Source organism: Myotis yumanensis, unplaced genomic scaffold (genome assembly GCF_028538775.1).
Source record: "Myotis yumanensis isolate MYYU_CA2020_CCGP unplaced genomic scaffold, mMyoYum1.0.hap1 SCAF_16, whole genome shotgun sequence".
Classification (NCBI taxonomy): domain Eukaryota; kingdom Metazoa; phylum Chordata; class Mammalia; order Chiroptera; family Vespertilionidae; genus Myotis; species Myotis yumanensis.
In genome coordinates this window covers 40,014,566-40,031,601 of record NW_027223767.1, presented here as the reverse complement: position 1 = coordinate 40,031,601, position 17,036 = coordinate 40,014,566, and the positions used below count along the sequence as shown (strand labels likewise).

Genomic DNA, 17,036 nt, shown 5'->3' with positions numbered 1-17,036 from the left:
AGCTGGGCCAGAATGCGGTTTAAAGATTGAAACCCTGGCCCCTCCTTTCCCTAGATCTGTGGTTTTGTGCCAACTCCCACAACCTCAGAGCCTCATTCAAAAATGGGGATAATAAAGGGGGTGGGGGTGATATTTCCTGCCTCACAGAGTTTTCTAAGGACTAAATGAGATTGTGTTAAGCACCCAACCCAGTGCCTGGCACATAACAAGTGTCAGTAAATGGTAGCCAGGAAATAGGTGAGGTGTTGGTGTAGATATGCACCTTCCCTGAGTTCCCTGGGTCAGTAAGGAGCACTGGCCTCTGTGGAGGTGGAGGTCTTGAGGCCTGGGCACAGGCACACATCCTGTTGGCTTTAGGCTTTGCCACTTCTTGGCTGTGGGCCATTTGGTGACCTTGTGTGTTCGCTCTGTAAGGCCTGTAGTCTTTAGTCAGCCTATTTGTAAGGCTTTAGATTCATATTTCCTACTGGCTCATAAGGACCCTTTTAAAATGTCAGAAACAATAAGACACTCCTCAGATAGCAGAAGTTCTTGGGAAACCAATGAATGTCATTGCCTGCGCTACTCTGAGGCTGGCCTCATGGGAGGGGTGATGAGCAAGGAGAGTCTCAGGGTTCACTCCTCCTCTCCCGTCTTCCCCCACTACATGAAGCGAATTTAATTCCTTTCAGAGCTCAGAGCTGGACCCTCTGCAGGGCTAGGGAGCGAGACTGAGTTTCAGTGCAGCAGGGGACCAGCTCCTGAGCAGTAAGAACCTCGGGTGCAGTGCCCCGCCCAGCGTGTGCTGGACGGAGCGCTAAGCGGCAGCTAGGGCTTCCTGATGGCGCTGGTGAGGGGGAAGTGCAGATTCTGGCCACAGCAGGTGCCCCGGAAGTCGTCCAGGCCCAGGGTCCACACCATGGCTCCCGCCAACCCCCGGTTCTTCAGGTACTTCACCTGGTAGGGAGGCCCAGAGGGGCAGCGCTGGGCAGCTGCCTGATGTGCGCAGGGGGACCTGCTGTCCTGGCCCCTCCCCAGGTGACTCAGCATCGCCCTGCAGCAGGGCACCCTGGGCTCCTCTCCCTCTCCCTCCTGGGGCATGGCCTGCAAGACCTACCTTGTTTTTGACGCTCTCCTGGTCATCATACCCCACCCACTGGTTGCCCTTGGTGGCATAGGGGACCCGCTGGTCAGGGAGTCGATGCACGGTCGCTCCACGAAGGAAGTCACAGATCTGAGCAGAGGACAGTCAGGGTGTGAGGGGCTGCAGGGCACAGGGTGTGACTCCTTCAGCCTCTCAGCCGCAGGCACATGTGCCCTCGGGCAGATGCCTGGCTGCCTGCTCCTGTTGGAACAGAGGCCCATGTCCCCAGCTGTGTGGTCCTGGCTGCAAACAGCAGAGGCCGCCAGAAACCAAAGCACCTGGGGCAGAGGAAGACTGGGTGTGACCGACTCCCCGCAGCCTGGACGCCAGTCCCCTGGAACACGGAGCGAGCAGAGGGGGTGGGCGGCAGCTCACCTTCCCCAGGAACTCCCTTCTCCCCAGTCACACCTCATAGTAAGCGAGGATCCCGTCCTCCTTGGTGAACTGGCCGAGATGGGGGCTCCCACTCCGATCTTCGATCTTCGAAGAGGCCAGCGTGAAGCTCCTCCCGAAGGTGGGGATGCCCACGAGCAGCTTCTTGGCCGGGACCCCCAGCTTGAGCGCATAGCCCACAGCGTAGGCCTGGGGGGTGGGGGAGGACAGTGGAGCCGTCAGTCTGTCCTACACACACCTGGGGCTCCCCTTCCTCCCAGGGCACTGCTCAGCTTGGGTCTCAAAAAGCCTCCTGAGCACAGGGAGGAGTGTCAGCTATGACAGCTGTGAAACCGGGCAGCGGGCTCAGGCTCCACAGTCAGCAAAAGGCAGGCCTAGACCCGACCGGCCTCCTCAGCCGTGGCCCCCCATCCTCTCTTCCCCGTTCGGCCTGCACTCGCCCCCCCCCCCCCCCCCCCCGGCCATCAGTTGAGGTCTGGCTTCTCCACAGAGGGATGGCGCGTGGCCCCTGGGCCTCAGTCTCCACATCTATGACCTGGGCCCGTAGCCCCTGCCTTGCAGGACCCTCTCCCACTCACAGCATTGCTGTATCTGTCAGAGCTTGGGACCTCCTGGCCTCGGAACAGGGGGCTATGGTGTCCCGTCCTCTGGCGCCAGGCTCCATGAAAGTTGTAGGTATGGAGGCTGATGAAGTCCAGGTATCTGTGGGAGCGGAGGGAGGGTGAGGTGGGAACTAGAAAAGCTGCCAGTCCCGCGGGATGTGAGCAGGGCAGACTGGAGAGACTGGTCATCCACCCCAACCCAGTCTCGCCCAGTGACCCACTGTCCAGGCTCCCAGACCGGACCCCTCCAGCCCATACATTCATTGTGCTGAGAGCAGATTAAAACTGTCATCAACTGCCCGTCTGTTGTGGCTCAGTGGTTGGTGTCGACCTATGAACTGGGAGGTCAGGGTTTGATTCCAGTTGGGGCACATGCCTAGGTTATGGGCTCCATCCCCAGTAGAGGGCGTGCAGGAGGCCACTGATCCATTATTCTCTCTCAACATTGATGTTTCTATGTCTCCCTCTCCCTTCCTCTCTGACATCAATCCTATCTAATAAAGAGGAAATATGCTAATTGACCCTCACACTGTTACAAAGATGGCGGTGCCCACAGCTAATGAGAAGGGAATATGCTAATTGACCACCCCACCCTCAGAGATGGCAGCGCCCACAGCCACAAGATGGTAGTGCCCAGTCCCCTCAGCCCCGCCAGGGCAGCAGGCCTTGCCATGCACCTGCCTCTAGAGTCCCCCAGTTCCCTTAGCCCCCCAGCCACCCAGGGCCGGCTCAGGGCACAGGCAAGCCTTGGATGGCAGCTGCCCAGCCCCTCAGGGCCGCCTGAGGCTCAGGTAACCAGGGCCGGCCAAGGCTTGCGCTGCTGGCAGTGACAGCAGCAGAGGTGGGATGGGGCGTCGCCTTCCCCTGATTGCTAGGTCGCCTCTCGCCCCTGAGAGCTCCTGGACTGTGAGAGGGGGCAGGCTGGGCTGAGGGACCCCCCTCCACTGCATGAATTGTCATGCCCTGGGCCTCTAGTAAAAATATTTTTTTTTAAAGTGTCATCAACAGACAGCAGGACAAAGGACACCAGACCTGGACATGCACACAGGAGGCAGCAGGTGGACTCGTGGACCTGAGCATCAGGTGTTGGGGGCGAATGCCTGAGTCCTCCCCTCCTCATGGTGCATTTGGGCTCTGAGTCTCCACCCCCCGAACGTGGTAAAGACGTCATAGCAGAGCCCTTGTCCTTCACTCCTGGCTTCCTGAGGCCCAGGCCTTAGCCCCACTGGCCATCATGCCCTTGGCTGTGGCTGCTCCTCATTTGGGGGCCGGGGGGCAGGCTGAGGAACAGGGGGACCCGCTTGTGTGAGCCTCTCAGGCTGCCCTGGCCGCCTGGCAAGGAAAAGCCGCTTAGGGAGGAGCACTCAGCCTCATGCAGTGCTGGGCGGGCGTGGCTGGCTGGTGTGTAAGCTCTTCCTACTTCCTTTCCCGCAAACTCCTTCCTGGCCACTCTCTTCACCGTCGTACAAGACCCAAGTGGAAAGGAAAGAGAGGTGTTATTCTCCCCACGAAGGACGGGGAGACGAGACGCAGAGAGGGAGCGTGACCTCCTGAGCTGCCTCTGGCTCTCACGGAGGGCAGGTGGCGGGGACTCACTGGGCCAGCTGGGACATGTCGTAGCCTCTATCCAGGGCCACCTTCCCGGCGGACACCAAGGCGCTCAGGAGCAGCCGCTGGGTTTCCTTCTGGGCTTCCTGTACAAACTCAGCCTTCATTTCCTGGTGGGAGGGAGGCAGCAGGTGAAAGGGGTCCCGAGGGTGGGAGAGAGCCCCGTGCTGGGAGGCCAGTTCTGAGCACCTCCCGGCCCCCTGAGGGGCTCCGGGGACCACGGTGGCACCTTAGTGGTCCTGTCCCCAGGCCTATCCTGGGACTCATCTCCTGCCCACCCCCTACCCCGTCACTCAGTGACTCCTGCCCTGGAGGGACCGCGAGATCCCAGTTGGACTCCAGGGGACTGCCTTTTGGTCTGTGCTCTGTCCCAGCAGGCACACGAGACCAGAGTGAACGTGCCAGGGCTGGTGCTGTGGGCGATCTGTGTGGACGGTCGCTCTCCCCGGTACCTGGAGATGCTTGGGATGCCCTCCCTGGATGTACCTGAGTGCCCCCCGTCATAGGGACTGTGCACAGTGACACCCACTAAGTGAACAGTGATACTTGGTTGCTCTGCTTGCTGACTCCCACCCCCCCCCCCCCCCCGTGGTCACAGTGTCTTCCTGTTCTGCGGGTTCTCTGGGCACAGGCCTGCGGGTCCACCTCCGGGGTCACCCAGGACCCCGAAACATGGAGGCCTCAGTCCCCCCCCCTCCCTAGGACATCAGTGGTCCCTCCTGGTCCTGCCTGCCTCCCTGCCCTTGTTCCAGACCCGACCAGCACCTTGACCAGAGAGGTGATATGCCGCTTGTCCCTTTCTCCAGTGTAGAGCCAGGCCAGGTCCAGCCCGTCGAAGCCGTGGGTCCGAAGGAACGGTGGCACCGACTTGATGAAAGTCCTGCGACTCTGGGTGTTGGAGGCTATTTTGGAAAATCTAGGAATGAAATCACCACAGAAGAATGCTTAGTGCTGAGATGCTGGGCACGGTCCCCTCGGGGGGGTTTCTGTTCCCCGAAGAGCAGGGAGCCTGAGCCCACAGCCCCAGGAGACACGGCCAGGGTGGGACCCACTTCTAGTCATGTGCTTTGGAGCCAGACATCCCTGGTTCCCAAGGGAGGCTCCGTCACCCACTAGCCAAGCCACTCACAGGTTGTAACCTGGGTCGCAGTGTGCTCGTCTGTAAAATGGGGATAAATATACTCTCTTGGTGCCGCTGTGAGGATTTCATGTGACAATGGCCCGAAAGGGCGCCTGACACTTAGTAACCACTCACTGGATGGGAACTGCTGTGGCCGTGCCCTGCTCCCTCTGTACGCCCTGTTCCCACACCACCCTCTCCCGGAAGTCCTCCCAGGCTCTCCACCCGATTCTCATTCTTTCCACCCGCGTCCGTCCAGTCTCAGGTCTGAGGTGGTAAAAAGGAAAGATAAGCCCCACTGTCAGCTGTTGTGCGATTCTTGGCAAGTCCCTCTTGGTTGTACACGAGGTGGGGCCCTGACGGCCATTTCGGCCCCTGTGCCGAACCAGTCTGGGGTCCTGCGACTCTCATGCCTCCACACTCCTAGTCCAGCTTCATCTGGGGAGGGGTCCTACCTTTCAGAACCAAAGTTCCATCCTCCCACGGACAAGAGGGTCTTCAGGTTGGGGTTCCTGTGGGGCAGGAGGAGGCGGGAGGCAGGTGGCATAAGTGCCGAGACACTGGGTGGCCCCAAGTTTGGCTTCCAAGGTCCTTCCAGCCCTGAGACTCTGTTTCTAAGACTAAGGTGGGCTGCCTATCCCCCGCTCCCCCTTCCCCAGTGGGGAAGCCAAGATATGGAGAAATAGAGCATCAGCAAGGCCCATGCCCCCGGAGAGACGCCCTCAGGGACAGGGACAGTGACGAGGAGGCCTCCCTTCTCAGAGCTCAGTGGTGCCCTTTCTCCAGCCGCCTCCATCATCACCCCAAACACTGCCCAGCACCTGCCGACGTCACTGCCTCCCACCTAAGCTAAGGCCTCAGATGATCTACCCAGAGGCTAGGCCATGCCCTGGAGCAGAAGTGCCCTGCCCAGGACCAGCTGGCCCACCTCCATCCTCCCCCTGCCCTGGCTCAAGCTGGTCTTGAGTGTGTTCAGCGTGTTGTATAGCGTCACATCGTTCCACTCCCAGGTGTCGATCTCGTTGTTGCTGATGTTGGCGAAGCTGTAGATGACGTGGGTGCAGAAGAAGGGGTCTATGTCGTCTGGGAAGCAGCTCCCGCCCCCCTCTCGGTACTGGGACCAGTTGGTGTAGTAGCAGACCAGCTGGTAGGCGGCACCTACAGGAAACGTCTGGTGGGACCTGGGGCAGGGTTCCGCCAGGGACCCTTTCGCTGAGCCCTGAGCTCAGCACTCGGGGCAGAGTTGTGAGCAAAGTTAGAATGTGAATGAAGGGGCGGCTCTGAGAGTCCCCAGGCTGATAAAGAGGAGTGAGGTCAGGAAGGGTTCCTGGAGGAGATGTCACAATGGACTTTGGAAGGAATACTTCTCTCCCGGAGACTTGTTTGGAAAACACTTGTTGCCTGAATGAATGAAGTATTGGAGGAATCTGGCTATTTCCTCTTTTCACTAAGCTCTGAAGATGGGGAACTGGGTCTGACACTCAGCGATGGATAGTGGGATGAGCATGGGAGACCAGGTGGCCTCTGGGGAAGGTTTAAAGTCACAAAGACCCGATTGAAACCATGGTGCCTCCTTTCCCTAGATCTGTGGTTTTGTGCCAACTCCCACAACCTCAGAGTCTCATTCAAAAATGGGGATAATAAAGGGGTGGGGTGATATTTCCTGCCTCACAGTGTTTTCTAAGGATTAAATGAGATTGTGTTAAGCACCCAACCCAGTGCCTGGCACATAACAAGTGTCAGTAAATGGTAGCCAGGAAATAGGTGAGGCGTTGGTGCTAGATATGGGCCTTCCCTGAGTTCCCTGGATCAGTAAGGAGCACTGGCCTCTGTGGAGGTGGAGGTCTTGAGGCCTGGGCACAGGCACACATCCTGTTGGCTTTAGGCTTTGCCACTTCTTGGCTGTGGGCCATTTGGTGACCTTGTGTGTTCGCTCTGTAAGGCCTGTAGTCTTTAGTCAGCCTATTTGTGAGGCTTTAGATTCATATTTCCTATGGCTCATAAGGACCCTTTTAAAATGTCATAAACACTAAGACACTCCTCAGATAGCAGAAGTGCTCAGAAAACCACTGATTGTCATTGCCTGTGCTGCTCTGCAGCTGACCTAATGGGAGGGGGGATGAGCAAGAAGAGTCTCAGGGTCCACTCCTCCTCTCGTGTCTTCCACCACTACATGAAGCGAATTTAATTCCTGTCGCCCCAAAGAAGGAAATAAACAAAAACTGGAAAGGAGCAGATCAGACTCTCAGATGACTTTGTGTAAGAAACTCCACCTTTCAAACAAGGAGACTCCACTGGAGAAGAAACAGACGCTTCAGGAAGTCAGTGTTTGTGCAAAGCTGTAGCTGAGAGTCTCTGTTCCTCTCCTCCCCAAAGGTGAGAAAAGCTCTGGAATCACCCAGGAGATGAGCCATTCTCCAAGCAGTCTCTCTGGATCGGAGAAAAAGTGCATTCAGGGTTACAGCATCCTCTATCCAAGAATTGGGAGCAGGAAACCTGGGGTCTGATCTCCTCCCATCAGACCTGGCAGCCTCTTACCAGAACCTAAGCCCAGGTCTCACATGCTAGGCTGAAAAAAAAAGGAAAAAAAGCTCAATGGCTCCATGTGTGAATGGTAGGTTTTGTAGGCTGAGGACATACATGTACGGATTTCCAATGTTTAAACTCAGACTTTTTCCTTAATGTGTTTTTTATTGCATTAAAATACACATAACGAAATTTAACATCATAATCATTTTTATTTATTTATCTTTTTAAAAAAATATGTTTTATTGATTTTTTACAGAGAGGAAGAGAGAGAGATAGAGAGTTAGAAACATCGATCAGCTGCCTCCTGCACATCTCCTACTGGGGATGTGCCTGCAACCCAGGTACATGCCCTTGACCGGAATCGAACCTGGGACCTTTCAGTCCGCAGGTCGACGCTCTATCCACTGAGCCAAACCGGTTTCGGCTATTTATTTATCTTTTAAAAATATATTTTTCTTGATTTGAGAGAGGAAGGGAGGAGAGGTAGATAAAAACATCAGGGATGAGAGAGAATCATTGATTGGCCGCCTCCTGCACACCCCCTACTGGCAATCAAGCCTGCAACCTGGGCCATCATATTCATTTTTAAGCCTATAGTTCAGTGGTATTAAACTCACATATTGTTGTGTAGCCATCACCACCAGGCATCTCCATAACTCTTTTCATTTTGTAAATCTGAAACTCTATACCATTAAACAATAACTCCCAATTCTCTCCGCCCCACCAGCACCTGGCACCCACCTTTATACTTTCTGTCTCTATGATTTGACTACTCTAAGTACTGCATATAAGTGGAACCACACAATATTTGTGTTTTTGGACTGGCTTATTTCACTTAAAATGATGTCCTTAAGGTTCACCCATGTTGTGGCATACTGGAGAATGTCCTTCCTTTTTAAGGCTGAATAATATTCCCCTATATTTATATACTACATGTTGCTTATCCATTTATTGGTCAATGGACACTCGGGTTGTATCTATGTTTAGCTTATGAATCATGCTGTTATAAACATGAGTGTGAAGGGACAGAACGGAACTGATATCTGTGTCCCTAACAAAAGGACAGAACGGAACTGATAGCTGTGTCCCTAACTCCTCTCCCAGGAAAGCTACAGAATGTATCAGTTACTCAGCCTGCCCTTATCTCAGCCAATGGGAAAGCAAGGGAAACTAGCCCCTGGCCCTCACTCAACCAACTGGAATCCACCAAGTGCCTCCACCCCCCTCCCCAAGCCCTATAAATTCTTTGTTCTCTTGGGACTCGGGGCTCTCTCTCGCATCCAGTAATGGAGGCAGAGGGGACCAAGCCCGGGCTTGAATAAAAGACTCTATGCTTTTGCATCGGACTCGGCACTCCCTGGTGGTTCTGTGGGGTGTCTTGAAATCTGGGCATAACAAGTGTACAAATAGCTCTTTGAGATCCTGCTTCCAAATCTTTGGGGTATATACCCAGAAGTGGAATTGCTGCATTATGTGGTAATTCTATATTTAATTTTTTGAGGAACCTCTATATTGTTCCTCAGTTAATTTTTTATATATGTGTGATGGTGGCTGCAGACACCTGGATATTATCAAGTAGTAATATGTCATGAGAACTTGCCAGATTTCCAATTTTGTGAATGTCACTAGAAATCAACTATTTATGGAGACATTTTGTTTAGTTCTTCACAGAAATAAAGGTTTTATCAGGTAGGTGAAGTGTTCCTCACTTCCATGTACATGAAAACATTTGAGGAGCTTTTCTGAACTTCCCCATTGGCAGTTCCCCATTGGTGGGTCTGAGATGGGGTCGAAGTGTTTGCAAAGCATGGGCTTCCTTCAAGTCTCAGTTCCTTCATCTGTGACATGTGGTGGCCAATGGAAGCGTCCCCACAGCTTAGGAGGCTTCAGTGAGGTGACAGGTGTGATATAGGCACAGGTCCTGGTGTGTAACCACAGGCTTAATGGAGCCAGTATCGTTGTTGTTGAAGGGAGGCCTCCTTTACAGCCTTGCAGCTCCCATTCCTGAACTGCAGAATCAGCAAAACCAGGAGAGGCCATAACCACCCTTGCTTCATCCTGGAATCTCCATGCGCTAGAGTAGCACATACCAGACTATATTTTCATATGTAATTTCCACTAATTAAATTTTTCATAACTGCCATGAGAGTTCTTTGCCTTGCATTCCCAACTGGGTTACATCCCAATGGAAATATGGGAATATACAGCTTGAAATATTGCATTAAAATTTTAACTTGGGAAAGCAAGAATGCAAATTCATCAGGTCAGTATGTGGGAAATCGGTGCCTCCTTCACTGCAGGAGGAAGTGTAAATGGGTGCAGCCTTTTTGTAGGGCAATTTGGCAATATCTTCCAACTCTACAGTAAACATATTCTTTGTATTTCCATGTTTAGGCATCTATTCAGGGGGAAATATTGACACATATAAGCAAAGAAGAATAAACAAAGTGTATCATGCAAATAGCAGCAAATTCTTAATGAAACAGAAACCTCCTAAATGTTCAGCAATTGAAATATGTTTAAATAAATTATGAATCACTTATATAATAGAATATTAGATAGTGGTTATTTTAAAAGGGGGGGATACTAACATGGAAATCTCTCCAACACATAATGTTAAGGACAGCCAGTGTGGTTCAGTGGTTGAGCATGGACCTATGAACCAGGAGGTCACCGTTTGACTCCTGGTCAGGACACATGCCCAGGTTTTGGTCTCATTCCCGAGTAGGAGGCATGCAGGAGGCAGTTGATCCATGATTCTCTCTCATGATTGATGCATCTGTCTATCTCTCCCTCTCCCTTCCTCAGTCAATAAAATATATATTTAAAAAAGATATAATGTTAAGTAAATAAAGCGAAACAATACTGTACAATATAACTTCATTTCTGCAGCAAAGATACATATTTGCATATACATATGTGTGTTTGTAAAGTATAGGAAAGTACTTAGAAAAATACATACCAAACACATGAGAAAATTTTTTTTAAGATGATGTTAATTAAGTGATAGTAGTTGTGTCTAAGTCACTTTTAGGGAGGGATTAGGGAGTCCTCCCCTTACCAAGAGTGCTCTGTAGGGTTCTCCTGCAAGTTCTTTGGGGCTGTGCACCTTGGCCCCACACACTCACCAAGGCCATGCTACTCAGCAGTCTGGCATCTGGCCAGACACCTCGGATTTGCATTTGGGCTTGTTCTTTGTTGTGCTCTTTGTTGTGCTCTGTGCTGCCTTGCGCAATTGATCTCCACCCTGTACCGAGCTGCATGTCTTCTTCAGATACTCTGGTCCCTCCATCATATGTAGGGGTCCTGGGTTTTGTACCCTTTGAACTACCAAAGAGTCTTAGATACTGGGTGTGAGCTAACTGCCTGGGACGGCCGGTATGAGCCCTCCTCTCTTGGCTCACTTAGTGTTCCTGTGATCTTAGAGTACCTGATCCTGACCTCCCCATAGGTGCTCATGAGGTGCTTGTCCCAGATCTGACCCCAAGGACAAAGCATGCTTCTCTTCATTCCTATAGTCATTGGAGTTTTACCTTTACACCCCCTTCTCTGAAATTCTGTAATTTGGATAAGAAAGAGGGTAGGCTTCTTACTCAGGCCCCTGTGCAACTGTTAACAGTCTTTTACTGTAGCTCAGCTCATTGTAGCTCACCCACACAGGCCTCTCTCTAGACACCTGTCAGTATAGAGCAGGGTAGGCTCAGAGACCACCAGCCATCAAGAGTGGACCCTAAAAAAAAAAAAAAGAAAGAGTGGACCCTGTCTCTCAATACCCTAGGGCCTTTCCAGCTTATGATCTTTGAACATCCATCTCCTCAGATGAGCGACCTTACTACCTACGCTTGTGATTAAGGGGTGGTCCTCATTCCACCCCTACTTAGGGATCTCAGCCCTGGATGGCACCAAAGCACAACCTGTTCACCATCTCTCCCAGAAGCACATTGAATCCTCCTGGAACAGGAACTCCTGGAGGTACCAGGTGGAATAACACGTAGCTTCATAGTTTTAAGCTCTTACTCTGAAATTCTAAATTATATACAGAAAATTATTTTCTTTGGCTACTTTTTCTAATGACACCAGGAAAACAGTGCCAATTTGTGATGTAGTAATGAACTCTCCTGTTTGGATTTTAATCTATACAAAAACATACCCTAATTAGAGAGAAAGCACTTATGAAATAGAACAAAGTAACTAGGTCATGTACATTTCCTGTTCTACTGCCCCATACCACACTCCTCTCTGGTGTCCCTGAGGGTATAAATTGGGGCTGGGCTCAGTGTGTGCATTCACATCAAAGGCCAACATGAAGACAGGCACAGTCTTTGTTCTAGTGGCTTTTGTCATCTTGGGGATGGAGATGGCCTTCGCTCAGGCACGTAAGTAAGGGTGGAAGTAAGGGTGCTGAGGGGGTCCTACCTGAGAGCAGAGGAGGCTCAGAGCCCAGCTTCTTACCTGGGATGGTGTGGCACAGGAACAGGCTGCAGAGTGGAGATTTGGCATTGATCAGACCCACTTTCTTTAACCTTCAGGAGTGATCACCCTGCTTTTCCCATTTTTGTCTTCTGTTTTTTAATCCTCACCTGAGAGATGATTATTGATTTGAGAGAGAGAGACGGAGAGAGAGAGAGAGAGCAAGAGAGAGATGAGAGAGAACGTCGATTGGTTGCCCACCATGGGTGCCCCAAATGGGGATTGAACCTGCAATACTTTCAGTATATGGGGCGATGCTCCAACCAACTGAGCCACACCAGACAGGGCCCCATTCTTCTTATCAGATCAGGTTGGGCCTTATTAAAAGTTGGGGCTCTCTCTACATGTGCCTGGGATGTAGAGCTCCAACACTGAGTAGCTCCGGGATGAACATGGGGTACCTTTGAGGTGGAAAGACGGATGTCTGGGATCAGATAGTTTTCTAATATCATCATCTAAGGTGTAAAGAAGAGGCTTATGACAGAGCAGGTTTCTTGCCTGCAGAACTGGGCAGCCTTTGCAGCAGGGAGAACATTCTCCTAAGGGCCAGACTGTGAAAATGGGGGCATCAGTGTGAGAATGAAGCTGCCGAGGCTAAGGGAGGGTCCAGGAGTACAAAGGAAGAAATGAAAGAGGTGGGAGTCCTGCCAGCAGTGAGGCCGTGGATCTCTAACAGCAGTTTTTATACCTGGTTAGTGACTATTCCAGACTCCACAAACACGGTTTTATGTTTCAGGGAGAGACAAACCTGGACTCTGCCCCAAGCTGCCCGAAGGAACCGTTGGGACTTGTGTTGAAAGATGTGGAGGAGATGACACATGTCCCTCTGACCTGAAATGCTGCAGCAATGGATGTGGCCATGTATGCACACCTCCTGTCTTTGTGGTGAGTATAAATCCATCAAGAGCTGACAAGGGTGTTAACTACTCTCCAGTGGACTCTCCTGGCGCCGATGAATGTTCACATGTCCACTGCACACAGAAGTCTGGTTAACTCCAAGAGAAAGAGGCTGGTAGTGAATGGCAGAAGGACACCTGGCTGCATTATCTAAGACCCTCTCCTCAAAGAGAAGCCCTATCCCTGTCTGTCCCCGAGGGGGCTCTCAGTTGAGACAAGTAACTATGATCCTAGATTCACAGGTCATTAATGACCCAGGGTTTGTCACCCTCTTTCCCCTTCCCCACCAAGGGGGCTTCACTCTTCCTAGAAAATGGGTGATCCTGGGAGGCAGAGGGAAAGGAAGGAGAACCCCAATTATGGAGTATCTCCTATGTCAGTCAGGCATTGTGCTGAGGTTGAGATGAAAAGGTAAACACAGCTAGTTCATGGAGACAGAACTATGTAAATAATTACAACCCCGGGTGGCCACAGCTTTGCACAAATTTCTACTAAGGTCCGTGGAAGCACAGGGAAGAGTTATGGTTTCGCCTCGGTGGGTGGATCAGTGGAGGTTGGTAAGATTGTCAGAGAGTAGAGAACATTTAAGGATGAACTTAAGGAGGCATAAAGTTTGCCACAGTAAGGAAGGGCAGTAGAGATGATGAGGAAATGTGGGTCCTAAGCTGGAGATGGGAAAGTGATTGAGATTGTGGTCAGAAGAAGTTGCAGCATCTCAGTAGAGGATGATCCAAGCCAGGGTCCAGAAAGGAATGAGCTGCCTTGCAAAGAGTGTGGTAGACTGCTGGTGGTTTCTGAGCAGAGGAAATGTCATGATCAAATTTATATTTTATTTTATTTTTATTTTTTTCTAATTTATATTTTAAAAGGGTGGTGTTGATGACCATGTGGAAGAAGAATGGGGGGTGTAAGCGTGCCTGATTACCAGTCCCAGAAGAATGCTAATGAATGCATGGATCCACTGCTTGGCATAACATTTTCCACACACCATTACTGGCAAGTGTCTATCCCTTGACGTGCAGTCCCAGAAGATGAAGATCTAAAGTGGTGGAGTGGCCAATTCTAAAGAGCTTGTGTCCAAAATAATTTTTATCTGTGGCATTATTGAGTCTGTGTCATTCTTCCCACTTAGACATTCTTTCTAGTGAATCCTCTGTGATTGAACAGAACGGACTGTGTGCCCTGTACTGAGCCCATGAATACAAGGCACTCAGGGTAGATCAGAGGCAAGGTCTGCCAGCTAGTTTCTTTCCTCCTTCCATGTCCATGTATCTAAACAGGGCAAAGGGTGCTGGGGTCCAATCCCAGCAGGTCCAGGGGTCCCCAAAGGTGTGGACGGAGTCGGCGAAGAAGGAATGACACGAAGACAGCCTTCAGTTGGTCAGCAGCCTAGTCAGGACCTATAGCCAGGATCTCCAGCCAAAGTTCTGGTCGGAGTTCTGGTTAGGAACAGATGAGGATCTGACGTTTATTGTCTTGTTACATCCGTATTTATACCAGCCAATTTTAATCCTGTCAATTTCTATTACAAGGTGTTTCTCATCTTCATTCCAGGGAGTAAAGACCATGTAGCTTAACTACCCGCCTGGCACTTAATTAAGGGCTTGTATCCCCTCCCTAACCTCAGGGAAAGATCCCCACCTGGGGAAACAACCTTTCTCGGAGAGGTGACCTTGGTTAAAACACATGGCGCTAAAGGGAGCAAACATATTAAAAACAGTATGCTATATATGCCAGGTCCATTGAAACATATGCTGTATAGATGTTTCTTTCCTGCTACGACTGTGTCAAGCAGCAAGGATGGACCGGCTTCCGGCAAAAGGGCATGATAATATTTTCTCAAGCATTCTGGGAACATGATTTTGGTCAAGAAAAGAATGACCTTCTAGCACATAACAGGCCTATAGTAGCAGCCTTTATTAAGGAAAGACTCAGAAGGAGTAGGAGCAGAAACAAATTCGGAGATACCCTATTCTAAGGCAATACACCGACATGTAGCAGGACTGGATGCCTAACTCTATGAGAGCAACCCTGGCCCTTGGGATGTGGGGCTTTGAGTGGCGTGGGCTGGGAAGTGATTAGGTGTTAGGATAAGTTGGGACATAGGCTCTGTGGGTGGGGTCTTTGATTCAGAGTTTTCCTGAGGCAGAGGATAAGCCTGGGTCTCCCAAAGAAGCCCTGACAAAAGCGATGGTCTGGGCTGACCCTACAAGCTCCATCTCCCAGCGCTCTCTTCCACCTCGATTGCCCCACGTAGCCTCTGCCCTGGTCTGCCATGCCTGCTTGTCCCTGCCGTCTAGCACATCTTATAACCCCGGCGGCCCATGGCCTCACCAGCCTGTGCATTGGAATGAGGGCATATTAGCTTTGATACCTTCTTTTACTGGCTGGTCATCCACACCCCAAATCCCACCATGCTTCGGTCTCTCTTGGTCATTACTGGGGGCTCATGAGCATACCCATAACATGTTCTCAAACAATTTCACCTATTATCTGCCATTCTGAATGCCAAGGTATGACCTTCCCCTGCAAAGATACTTGAGGATGGCATCCTACAACGTCCACTTAGGTTTCTGACCTTTAGTTAGTCCTGAAGTTTATTCAGGTTCTGTAGGCATGCAGACTTGTCAGACTCTGTGGTCACCCAGAGTTTGGAGACATATGTTAGGGGAGGATAATTAACACTCACCATGCACAGGCACTTTCACAGGTAGTATCTCACTTTACACTCACCACAACTCTATAATATCATCTCAGTAGCAGAATTTTTTGTAAATTTTACAGATGAAGAGACAGAGGGTCCAAGTTGCTAAATGACTTGCTCAACATTACACTCCTTTTTAAAAAATTTGTTTTTATTAAAGGTTTCAGGGAGAAGAGGGGTGAGGGAGAGAGATAGAAACATCAATGATGAGAAAGAATCTTTAATTGGTTTCCTCCCACATGACCCCACTGGGGACTGAGCCCACAACCTGGGCAAGTGCCCCTATCGGAATTGAACCATGACCTGCTGTAGAAAGGTCGATGCTCAACCACTGAGCAAAACCTGCAAAGCCCAACACTCTTAATGAGTAGAGGAGCCAATCTTCTCCTCATATCTGTTTGGCTTTTAGGTAAATGCTCCATGCCCTGTACCATGGTGACCTTCTCTCCCAAAAAGGGAATATATTCACTGGCAGGGCTCTCCTGGTCAGGTGTTACAGTCTCAATAGAAAGACACGTATGGATTATCTATGTTTCATATTTAACACCAGGACAGGGAGGGTGGAGCAAAATAGCACTGACTGGGTCTTTTCTCTTTGAACACCATCATCTGCAATGGGCTTTATAAGCTTTAAAGGAAAGGTTTCCCAGAACCCTTTGGGATTCCCCTGCCCACCCATATTTATATTTTTAGAAATGAAGAATTACATGTATATATTTGGTAGGCATTTTTCAGTCAGCCAAAGCTCTTCATCACCTCTGGGCTGGCTGCCTCTCCCATGAACAGCCTGTGTGTGGCCTCCTGACCACCCATAATTCCCCAATTCTATGCCATGAGGTAGAGTTGGACCCACCTACCTAACACAGCAGCAATGTACCTATGTGTGTAGTTGGGTCACAGAAATCTGAGACTTCCTCCAACCTGGCCAGGTACCTTTTGAGTCTTTTCCCTCACCATCAGTGCATGCATACTTTAGACAAAGAAGTCATGTAAAAACCTGTTTTGGGAAAGACTTTTCCATGTGCTCTTTTTTATGTGATTATTTATTTACCTTCTTGAAATGCCAAGCACCAGAGCACACTCAAGGCGTAGCACATGCCTAAAGGTCTGCTTACTTGGGCTGTTCCTCTTGCACTGGTTTTTGCTCTTCTGGAAGTCTGTTAACAGATAGTTGTAGGAAAGTATCCCTGGAGGCAATGCCTTTCATAGTTTGTTTCTTTTAAAAAAGTATATATTTTCATTGACTTTAGATGGAAGGGAAAGGGAGAGAGAGATAGAAACATCAACAATGAGAGAATCATCTATTGGCTGCCTCCTGCACACCCTCCCACTGGGGATCCAGCCCATAACCTGGGCATGTGTCCTGACCAGGCATGTCCTCCTGGTTCCTAGGTCGATGCTTAACCCCTGAGCCACGCTATCAGGACAAAGTTTGTTTCTTAATTCCAAAGGAGCCCTTGACTTTGAGAAAAAAATATCACAGATCCCACAAAGGGCCTTTCGATGGAATGAACCGAAAGCCTTATTCTCTTGGAAGTCATATCCACTCCTTGCAAAGTGATTGAGAAAACAAAAAATGATACCCATAGA

The 17,036-nt window shown here is 50.4% G+C and overlaps 1 protein-coding gene and 1 long non-coding RNA gene across 2 annotated transcripts; one reads left to right on the top strand and one right to left on the bottom strand.

The window, feature by feature from the left end:
- Window positions 1-807: 807 nt before the first annotated feature.
- LOC138995019 (chitinase-3-like protein 1) lies at window positions 808-8,023 on the bottom strand. Its single transcript, XM_070395385.1, has 9 exons — window positions 7,993-8,023; window positions 5,806-6,004; window positions 5,302-5,361; window positions 4,492-4,642; window positions 3,715-3,836; window positions 2,095-2,218; window positions 1,532-1,705; window positions 1,097-1,213; window positions 808-936 (listed from the first exon to the last, which is right to left on the bottom strand). Exons 1-9 carry the CDS (start codon window positions 8,021-8,023, stop codon window positions 808-810), a joined length of 1,107 nt encoding a protein of 368 aa, XP_070251486.1.
- Window positions 8,024-11,667: 3,644 nt separating this feature from the next.
- On the top strand, window positions 11,668-13,843 carry LOC138994331 (uncharacterized). The gene is made up of 3 exons (XR_011468419.1): window positions 11,668-11,751; window positions 12,582-12,730; window positions 13,612-13,843. It is a non-coding gene; the product is annotated as an uncharacterized lncRNA (long non-coding RNA).
- The last annotated feature ends 3,193 nt before the right edge of the window (window positions 13,844-17,036 follow it).